General features: G+C 52.7%; 1 protein-coding gene across 1 annotated transcript; it reads right to left on the bottom strand.

Annotated features, from left to right (window-relative positions):
• Positions 1-3,502: 3,502 nt before the first annotated feature.
• Positions 3,503-8,714, bottom strand: LYPD3 (LY6/PLAUR domain containing 3). The gene is made up of 5 exons (XM_033224906.1): positions 8,515-8,714; positions 7,385-7,516; positions 6,654-6,824; positions 6,181-6,342; positions 3,503-4,577 (listed from the first exon to the last, which is right to left on the bottom strand). The coding sequence occupies exons 1-5, from the start codon at positions 8,594-8,596 to the stop codon at positions 4,063-4,065; spliced, it is 1,062 nt and encodes a 353-aa protein (XP_033080797.1). The 5' UTR covers positions 8,597-8,714; the 3' UTR covers positions 3,503-4,062.
• Positions 8,715-10,437: the final 1,723 nt, after the last annotated feature.

Here is a 10,437-nt window from a genome sequence, read left to right as displayed (position 1 = left end):
GCGTTTTTAATCGGCTTTATCCAGAGAAGAAGGCAGCTTTCTTCTGTCTTCATGACAAGAGGTACTTTTACAACTGAGAGCTGAGTCATCTACCAAAGTTAGGCTCTCACCTTCCTCGGGGAGATAGGAGTAGTATCTCCTTTTATGTTCACATTTCAAAGAGATAGTTCCCTGGGTCCTGGTCACTCACACCTGTAATCCCAGCATTTTGAGAGGCCAAGGCAGGAAGATCGCTTGACCCCAGGAGTTCAAGACCAGCCTGGGCAACATAGTGAGAGCCCATTTCCTGGGCTATAAGTTGGCAAGAGACTTTTTATGTTATTTTATTTTTTGAGACGGAGTCTGGTTTCGTCACCCAGGCTGGAGTGCAATGGCACGATCTCGGCTCGCTGCAACCTCCGCCTCCCAGGTTCAAGCGATTCTCCTGCCTCAGCCTCCTGAGCAGCTGGGATTACAGGCACTTGCCACCACACCTGGCTAATTTTTGTATTTTTAGTACAGACGGGGTTTCACCATATTGGTCCGGCTGGTCTTGAACTCCTGACTTCGTGATCCACCCACCTCAGCCTCCCAAAGTGCTGGAATTATAAGCGTGAGCCACCGCGCCTGGCCAAGACTTTTTTTTTTTTTTTTTTTTTTTGAGACGGAGTCTCGCTCTGTCACCCAGGCTGGAGTGCAGTGGCGGATCTCAGCTCACTGCAAGCTCCGCCTCCCGGGTTCACGCCATTCTCCTGCCTCAGCCTCCCAAGTAGCTGGGACTACAGGCGCCTGCCAATGCGCCCGGCTAGTTTTTTGTATTTTTTAGTAGAGACGAGGTTCACCATGTTAGCCAGGATGGTCTCGATCTCCTGACCTCGTGATCCGCCCGCCTCGGCCTCCCAAAGTGCTGGATTACAGGCTTGAGCCACCGCGCCCGGCCTGGCCAAGACTTTTAAAGAGATTTATATCCATCTCAAATGGACAAAGAAATAACCTACAATGACAGGTTTTCTTAAGTAAATGCTCTAAGAAAAAGGAGGTAAGGGGCCTCTGTGGTTAGATCCTCTGGATTCTCAGGGCCTAGAGGCAGGAGGAAGCCTGTCTAAAGTTTAGTCAAGCTAAGGGAAACGTCATGGCAGTGTTGGTGCACTCTATAAACCTGACCTGCCCACGTTGGAAGCTGAGCTCTACTGCTTAATAGCTGGGTGACCTGGGGCAACTTTCTCAACCTCTCTAGCCCTGATTTACCCATCTTGTAAAATGCAGATGATTAACACTTACTTCACAGGATGGTTTTGTAGATTAAATATATTCATCCAAGTACAGCACTTAAAACAAGTACCTGGCACATAATAAATGTATTATTTGCTGTGGGTTAATTACTTCACCATTCTGAGCTTCAGTTTCCCCAATCATCCCATCTGAAACTATGTGGAAAAGTCAATGAGATGATGGCTGCAAACTGATAGCGTAGACTGGGCATCTAGTAAGGCTGTCTTTAATCACTAACACAGCCGGGCACGGGACCTCACATCTATAATCCCAGCACCTGGGAGGCAGAGGCAGAAGGATCATCTGAGGCTAGGAGTTCGAGACCAGCCTGGGTAACATAGTGAGATGTCAATCTCTACAATACAAATAAAAGTTAAATTAAAATTTAAAAATCACTGCCAGGCATAGTGATTCACACCTGTAATCCCAGCACTTTGGGAGGTCGAGGTGGGTGGATCACCTGAGGTCAGGAGTTTGAGACCAGCCTGACCACATGGAGAAACCCCATCTCTACTAAAAATACAAAATTAGCCAGGCGTGGTGGCACATGCCTGTAATCCCAGCTACTCGGGAGGCTGAGGCAGGAGAATGGCTTGAACCTGGGAGGTGGAGGTTGTGGTGAGCCGAGATCGTGCCATGGCACCCCAGCCTGGGCAGCAAGAGCAAAACTCCATTTCAAAAAAAAAAAAAAAACTAATACTCCCAACACTACATTTACCATCACTGACGTTTCCCTGTATACATGTATTACAATGTATGTGTTTCAGAATAAGAGCTCATACTCTTATTGATGTTCTATTTTGTTGCTATACTCATTGTTTGCTATTGTTTTGTTGTTACCTCATACTACTCCCCATTATTAATAGTAATATTGGCTATCAATAGTAATATTGGCAATATACTGTTATGATCTCACTATTCCCCATAGCTGATCCTCCTCCCATCAAGCAGTCGCAAAGCCTACCAGGAACTCTCTCATTCTCAAGCCAGGCTTTTCCCCTCCAGTGCCTCTAGGGCCAGGCCTTCACCTGATGGGAAGGAGATGGAAGTGGGGCTCAATCCCCAAGTCCCCAGCACCAAGCAAAGACCAATAGCAGCACCCTCGGGCCCTACAGACAAATGGGATACAGTAGGTGAGCTCAGTTAATGACTTTTTTCTCTTTTTTTTTCTTTTTTTTTTTTTTTTGAGATGTAGTTTCACTCTTTTTGCCCAGGCTGGAGTGCAGTGGCATAATCTCTGCTTACCGCAACCTCTGCCTCCTGGGTTCAAGTGATTCTCCCTCCTCAGCCTCCCAAGTAGCTGGGATTACAGGCATGCGCCACCATGCCCAGCTAAGTTTGTATTTTTAGTAGAGACGGGGTTTCTCCATGTTGGTCAGGCTGGTCTCCAACTCCAGACCTCAGGTGATCCAGCTGCCTCGGCCTCCCAAAGTGCTGGGATTACAGGCATGAACCACTGCGCCCAGCCTTAATGACTCTTAGTAAACCAGATGAAGCCGGGTGCGGTGGCTCCTGCCTGTAATCCCAACACTTTGGGAGGCCAAGGCAGGAGGACTGGGCATCATAGCAAGACCTCATCTCTACAAAAAATAAAATTAGCCAAGTATGATGGGCTGAGCCTGTAGTCCCAGCTACTTGGGAGCCTGAGGCAGGAGTTGGAAGTTGCAGTGAGGTATGATTGGGCCACCGAAGTCCAGTTTGGGTGACAGAGACCCCATCTCTAAAAAAATGCAGACGGTTGGCTGGATGATAAGGTGGGTGGAGCCTAGGGAAGGTACACAAACTCATTAGACAAAGCTGTCTGTTCCCTGGCATTGCTAAAAGCCCCATTCACCCCTCCATGCTGCCTAATGGTTTTGCCCAGTTTCCCCCTCACCAGTGGGAACACCCAGATACGGGCTAGACCCCAGAGATGAAAGTTCAACCGCAACTTCCCCCAGGGCTGTGGCTCTAGGTCCAATCTCTCTCCTGTTAAAGGCTTTATGATGCCCACCCTAGCTCAGCTAGAGCGGTTATTGCGAGAAACAAGGTGGAAGCGACTCCTTTTTTTTTTTTTTTGAGATAGAGTCTCGCTCTGCCGCCCGGGCTGGAGTGCAGTGCCCGGATCTCAGCTCACTTCAGGCACTGCAAGCTCCGCCTCCCGGGTTCACGCCATTCTCCTGCCTCAGCCTCCCGAGTAGCTGGGACTACAGGCACCCGCCACCACGCCCGGCTAGTTTTTTGTATTTTTTAGTAGAGACGGGAAGCACTATACAAAGTCATTAAATCTTTATTGAGGCATTTGTGTGCCAGAAACTGATCATACACAGGCATAAGGCATGGTTCCTGCCCTCGAGGAGCTCACAGTCTAGTAAGGAAGACAAATGGGGAACCGATTCCCCAAAGATGGGGGGAGTAGGGGAGGCAGTGCTTAGAGTGGGGAGCCATTGTCCCACTCACCCTACGCTCCAAAGTCCAGGCTGGCTAGGAGAAAGTGAGTAGGAAGCTTAGCATCTTCTCTCTCACCTTCCCTGTGACAGCAGACTTCTCTCACTCTGTCCTAATATCACAAGAGGACAAGCGGAGAGACAAGGATGAGAAGAATACAGGTGCTGTCCTCAAAAAGCTAGAACACCCCTGGCAGGATATATACAATAGTATTTTATTTCCCGAAGCCGCAAACCAGTGCAGCAGAAGCTGGGGATACTGGGGAATGTTGGGAAAACAGGGCCTGGGCCAGCCCAGTCCAGTGGTGGAAACAGGAAGTGTTGGGAAGAGGGAGTACCTAGGGCCAGAGAAGTAGGTGAGAGGGAAATTTCCAGGTGGAGAGGCTCACAGCAGGACACCAGCAGCCACAGCCAACAGAAGAGCTGCCAATCCAGCCGTAGGAGCCACACCGCCTCTATTATGGGGCTGCTGGGGCCCCACTTTTGCAGGATACTGCCCCGAATTGCTGCGGTCCTGGTGGCCAGCGGCGCCTCCAGTCAATCTGGGCTCCTCATCCTGGGAGGCCTCGTGTTCTACTCCCTGTCTCGAAGTCTGACTGGTTGGGGCTGGCATGGGTTTGGTGGTGGATGTGGGTCTCACTGGGGCCGAGGTAGAGGTGGTGACAGACGTGGTTGAGGCCACAGATATGGTTGAGGCCACAGTCGTGGGCTCTGGAGGGGGCAGCCGGACAAGGGGTGGGATTCGAGGGGAGAAGTAGGTCTTGTTGCGGAGGTCAGAGTTACAGCGGGACCCCTGGCAGCAGGAGCCACTGAGCGTGAACCCTGGGCCTGTTACTCCATCCCGAGTGCAGAATTCATCCTGGACACAGCCCCGGACAGGCAAGGACACGGTCACATTAGCTGCAGGAAGGAGACACAGATAGGTCAGTGGCTGGAGGGAAAGAGGCTGACACAGCCAGAATGAAACTTAGAGGCATCAGACAAGAACAGAGAACACCACTGGGTGTGGTGGCTCACGCCTGTAGTCCCAGCACTCCGGGAAGCAGAGGCAGGGGGATCACTGGGCAACAGAGTGAGACTCTGTCTTGAAAAAAAAAAAAAAAAAAAAAAGAGAACCCCCCAAAATGAGACAGAAGGTCTCTGCATCCATTAATCCCAAAATCTAAACTCAGGTGCTACTGTGAGAAACAGACAGACTCACTGTCTTTGGCACATGGTGGATTAACATTTTCCATTGTGCTTTCAATGGAAATGTGTGTAGGCTGAAATAAAAATAGGGCTTAAAACAAAGGTTTAGACTGAGATACAAGACCTCTCACAAGACCACAGGGCAGAACAAACTTCCTTTACAACCCTCTCGCCATTATCTCCCTAGCCCTCACCCCAGCTTTTACTTCCCCATCAGAATTTAGTCTTAGAGTCAGAGCTACATTCTCCCCACCAGGCTCAGTGGTTCACACCTGTAAAGCACTCTGGGAGACCTAGGCAGGGGGATCGCTTAGCCCAGGAGTTCAATACCAGCCTGGGCAACATGGACAGATCCCACTGTTACCAAAAATAAAAGTAACCAGTCGTGGCGGTGTACCCCTGTAGTCCCAGCTACTTGGGAGGCTGAGGCAGGAGGACTGCTTGAGCCCAAGAAGTAGAGGCTGCAGTGAGCTATGACTGCGCTGCTGCAATGAGCTATGATTGCGCCACTGCACTCCAGTCTAGGCGATAGAGCAAGACCCTGTGTTTAAAAAAAATTAGTAATAATAAAATTAAAAAGAACTACATCTTTTTAAGCATAGCTGGCAAGGGAATGGGGTTTGAAGAACTTCATTTTCCATGGTTACATCTCAATACTCTGGGACAGGCGGGGACCCCTTGAGTTTTAAGGGCTAAGAAACTAGAGATTCCCCGCAGTGCCTGGGCAGAAGCTTGGAGGCTTAAATACCTCTTTTTTTTTTTTTTTTGAGACGGAGTCTCGCTCTGTCGCCCAGGCTGGAGTGCAGTGGCGCGATCTCAGCTCACTGCAAGCTCCGCCTCCCGGGTTTACGCCAGTCTCCTGCCTCAGCCTCCCGAGTAGCTGGGACTACAGGCGCCCGCCACCTCGCCCGGCTAGTTTTTTGTATTTTTTAGTAGAGACGGGGTTTCACCGTGTTAGCCAGGATGGTCTCGATCTTCTGACCTCGTGATCCGCCCGTCTCGGCCTCCCAAAGTGCTGGGATTACAGGCTTGAGCCACCGCGCCCGGCCTTAAATACCTCTTAAGTACCTGGCAGCCCTCTATGGAAATGTATGTCCCTCCAAAACACTCTGGGACAAAGCATCACTGTCCCCACACTGTTAATATGTTGGGGGAAGGGACTGCATTTTCCATGATACAAGCACTTAGGCCCCACGGTTCCCAGAATGCATCGCAGGTGAAGGAAACACTTTGGGTAAAGGGCTCCCTACCGCCCAGGGTGCTTCAGAAGTGCTACCACAACTCCTGTAGGTCCCATGCTCCAGGGCTCCCTCACCTGCCGTCAAGGTGACGTTGCCGTCGAAGCAGCCATTGTAGACATGATCGCTGGCGTTGTAGCAGCTCACGACCGGCGGCGATGTACCCTGGCACGCCTCGCGGCTCAGGCCCACACAGCTGTAGCACTCCATGCCATTGGGCGGGTATGCACTCTCATTACCTGCGAGGGGGGCCCAGAGGAAGAAAAGGCGTCGAAAGGGTTCAGAAACCGCAGCGCTCCTCCTAGCCCCGCCCCTAAGGCGTGACCCCCGCACTGTCAATAACCCCGCCTACTAATAGCTCCGCCCCAGCGCGCAACCTCCTGGTGTCTACAGTCAGACAGTCCCGCCTGCTGCCTCTTGGCCCCGCCCTAGAGTATGACCCCACACCCAGCACAGGCCGAGTACTCCCCGCTCCGCCCCGGCTCCGCCTCCATCTTGGCGGGCCCGAATGTAGCTCCGCCCCCACAGCTACGGCCCCGCCCCCACGGACCTGCCGGGTCGAGCGCCCGCGAGGTGAGGTTGAGTTTGGCGTTGCAGCGGTCCTGAGCGCATTGCTGCAGCTGGATGAACGCCAGAAGCCCGTGAAGATCCAGGCCGCGGTCATTCTTGCCGGGGAGTCCCGAACCGCAACCTCGCACTGCCATCGAGAATTGTCCGTGGACTGGGCAAAGGGACGGGGGCGGGATTAGATGTGGGCGTGGTCTCAGGTGGGGCGTAGCCCAGAGTTGGGTACGGCCTGGGAGGGGCGGAGCCTCAAATAGGCCAACACCACGGGACTGACAGGCCGTAATTGGCAGATTGGCGCCCCCAAAGAGCCGCTCAGAGCGGAAAGAACGACCGAAGGAGGGAGGAGCGGGGTCATGGAACGGGGGCGAAACCTCAAAGAGGTGAGTCGGAGGAGACATCCCGGTTGACAGGGATGGGGAGGTCTCAGTGGTGGAGCAGAAAGGGTGCATAGGACGTGACCTCGTTCCAAACCTGAGCTCTCCCAGTCCGCCCCACCAAGTTCTCAACTCTCTGCTCCTCGCCCTTGTAATCGTTAATAGAGAAGCCCTGGCCTGGGAGGAGGGGCGAAGCTGTGTCGTAGAGTCCCGGATAGGCTGAAAGGGAGGGGTGGGGCCGCGTTAAACGGGCGTGGCCAATCCAGAAACGACTATAAGGAGGCTGGGCTGGGCGGGATGATCCTCCCTTGGTGTGCGTCGCCCGGGGGTCCCCACTCACTGGTCTCCACCGCCCCGACGGCCTCGGTGCAGACGTCCACGCCCGGCGCGCACTTCACCGTCTTCATCTTGTGTGGGGAGCATCCGTCATCTGCTTTCTGCACGCAGCTGTAGCACTCCAGGGCCTGCGCTCCTGGGGGAGCGGAGCCGAGCAGACCTGAGCCCTCCTTGCTAAAGCGTCCACCCCCAAGAGAGAAATAGTCCTTCCCATGGCTCTCTGTCCAGGGATGAGACAGTCCTATTGCACACACTTTTCCAGGGCAGGAGTAGGGAAAAGCTTTCCACAAATCTGGAAGCACAGGAATCACTGGACCCTTTTCCTTCATACCCACTATGCCAGCCGTGGGCGTGTCCTTGCCACAGCCCTGTATGCCCGCTGTAGGCGATCCCCGCCATGGAGCCCCTCATCCCGGGGTAGGAGGGATACCTCCTCATAGTTTTCTGCTCAGAATGACAGAACTTCTCCCACAGTAGACTCTGCTAGACTGTGCTCAGTGAGGGATCCCTTCCCACAGCCCCCTTCTGCTCAAATGAGAGAATTCTGCCCACAGCTTCTCTGCCCAGGACAGGGGACTTTTTTTTGTTTGTTTGAGACGGAGTCTCGCTATGTTACCAGGCTGGAGTGCAGTGGCGCAATCTCGGCTCACTGCAACCTCCGCTCCCGGATTCAAGCGATTCTCCTCCTCAGCCTCCCGAGTAGCTGCGACTACAGGCGCGTGCCACCACGCCCAGCTAATTTTTGTATTTTTAGTACAGACGGGGTTTCAACATGTTGACCAGGCTGGTCTCGATCGCTTGACCTCATGATCCGCCCGCCTCGGCCTCCCAAAGTGCTGGGATTACGTGCATGAGCCACCGCGCCCGGCCTAGGAGCAGGGTACTTCTTTCCACAGCTTCAGGATGGGAAATTTTGCCCACAGTTCCCCCTGACCGTGGTGGGGAACCCTTCCTACTGCCCATGGTGGAGGATGCTTCCCACTGCCCCCTCTGCTCAGGATGGGGAACTTTGCCTACAGTGCCCTCTGCTTATGTGGGGATCCTTCCCACAGCCTCCTCTGTAGGGGGCCAGAGGAGCCTCCTCCCCAGGAGCCCCCATTCTACCCCTTCCACCTCTCCGGGCAGCAGACCCACCTCCGCAAAGCAGCAGCAGCAGCAGCAGCCAGCCTGCATTCCAGATCACGGCCTGGGCACCTGCTTTCCTGGCGGGGTCCATGGCTCCGTCCTGCTCCCTTGGCGTCCCCCCTGGGTGTGCCGCCTCCCAGCCCCGGCCCTCTTACCTGAGCCCAGGATGAGTAACCTCGCCCCAGGCAACCCCAGCGTTGCCCAACCGGGCCAACTCAGCGTCGGCTGTGGGGCGGGGCTCCGCCCCTAGGCGCGTCATCCACAGGGAGAGCGGTCCCTGCCCTGTGAAGTTGCCAAGGAGGGAAAGGGTGGGAGCTGAGGTTCCCTGACAGCTCGCGGGAGAAAGTCTGTGTGTGTTTGGAGTGGGGGAGTAGTGGGGCTTAAAGAGAGGCTGGGGCTATTGACATTCAGTGTTTGGCAACTGTTAAATGAGCATCTACAGTGTGCTGGGCTTTGGCCTGGGTAATGCTGGAGATGAAGACAGAACCAGCGCCTGTCCTGGCAGAGCTCACTGTCTGATGGGGGAGACAGATACTAATCAAATAATCGTACAAATTGTTGTTTACCACAGAGACTAAGACACTGAAGGAAAAAGTGTAGTGATACAAGGAGATGTGGAGTCTAGGAGTGGGGCCTGGTCGGTGAGGGCTTCCTTGAGATGATCTGAGATGCAACCTGAAGGGCATGCAGGATTTAGCCAGCTAGAGCAGGTCAAGAGAGGGGCACAGTCCTTTACAAGCAGAGGGACCAGCACGTGGGAACACCTGGCGGTGAGAGGTAGGATGGACCATTCAAACACGGAAAGGAGAGCAGTGCTCCTGGGCTCAGAAGGACATAGGAGAAGGGCAGGAACTGAGATGAAAGAGTCAGGCAGAGGCCAAGACTCTCAGGGCATTAGAGGCCCTGACAAGAGATGTGGATTAATTATGAGAATAGTAGCGAATCTTTAAGAGGGTCTAAATGAGCTGGAGGACATAATAGATTTGCTTCTTAATATGATCAACCTGAGAAATAGTGCAGCTAGCCATCAAGAAGTAAATGGAGGCCGGGTGCAGTGGCTCATGCCTGTAATCACAGCACCTGGGGGGGCCGAGGCAGGTGGATCACTTGAGATGAGGAGTTTGAGACCAGCCTGGGCAACATGGCGAAACCCCATCTCTATAAAAAAAAAAAAAAAAATTAGCCAGGTGCAGTGGCATGTACCTGCTGTCCCAGCTACTCGGGAGGGTGAGGCAGGAGAATCACTTGAGCCCAGGAGGTGGAGGTTGCAGTGAGCTGAGACCGTGCCACCGCACTCCAGCCTGGGCAACAGAGTGAGACCCTATCTCGAAAAAAAAAAAAATTAATTAAAAAACTTTTTAAAAATTAAAAAAAAGTAAGTGGATCTGAGAGTAGGATATTTGATTTTAAAAAGGAAAAAGAAAAAGAAGTGAATGGCAAAAGAGAGTGATTGATTCAGCCAATGGAATACTACACAGCAACAGAAAAGATCCAACACCTGATATATACAGCAACATATCTCAAAAACTTTGTGTGGGTGCCAGGCGCAGTGGCTCACACCTGTAAACCCAGCACTTTGAGAGACCAAAGTGGGAGGATCACTTGAACCCAGGGGTTTGAGACCAGCCTGGACAACATAGTGAGACCCCATCTCATTTTATTTTTAAAAAAGAAAAAACTTGGTGTTGAGTTTAGAAAGCCTTAAACAAAACAAAACATACTGTGTAACTCAATTTATATGAAGTTCCAGAACAGACAAAACTAACCAGTGGTGCCAGAAATCAGAACACAAGTTACTTTTGGGAGGGCATCGCCCCAGAAGGAGCAACAGGGAGGAGCTCGCACAATCTTCCTCTGGGTGACAGCCGCATGTGTGTACGGATACGTAGAGAATCACTGACTCAGGCCTGTCACTGGATGTATGTTATTCTT

Source organism: Trachypithecus francoisi, unplaced genomic scaffold, assembly GCF_009764315.1.
Source record: "Trachypithecus francoisi isolate TF-2019V2 unplaced genomic scaffold, Tfra_2.0 Lachesis_group12, whole genome shotgun sequence".
NCBI lineage: Eukaryota > Metazoa > Chordata > Mammalia > Primates > Cercopithecidae > Trachypithecus > Trachypithecus francoisi.
Note: the sequence above shows the minus strand (reverse complement) of the source record. Positions and strands in the feature narration are given on the sequence as shown.

What these genes read in the sequence shown, in the direction of transcription:
- LYPD3 (XM_033224906.1), bottom strand. Translation starts at nt 8,596, where the DNA reads ATGGACCCCGCCAGGAAAGCAGGTGCCCAGGCCGTGATCTGGAATGCA. An exon ending in GCTGCTGCTGCTTTGCGGAG is followed by an intron (nt 7,517 to 8,514) that starts GTGGGTCTGCTG and finishes CCGCTCCCCCAG; the next exon opens with GAGCGCAGGCCCTGGAGTGC. An exon ending in CAACGTCACCTTGACGGCAG is followed by an intron (nt 4,578 to 6,180) that starts GTGAGGGAGCCC and finishes TCCTTCCTGCAG; the next exon opens with CTAATGTGACCGTGTCCTTG.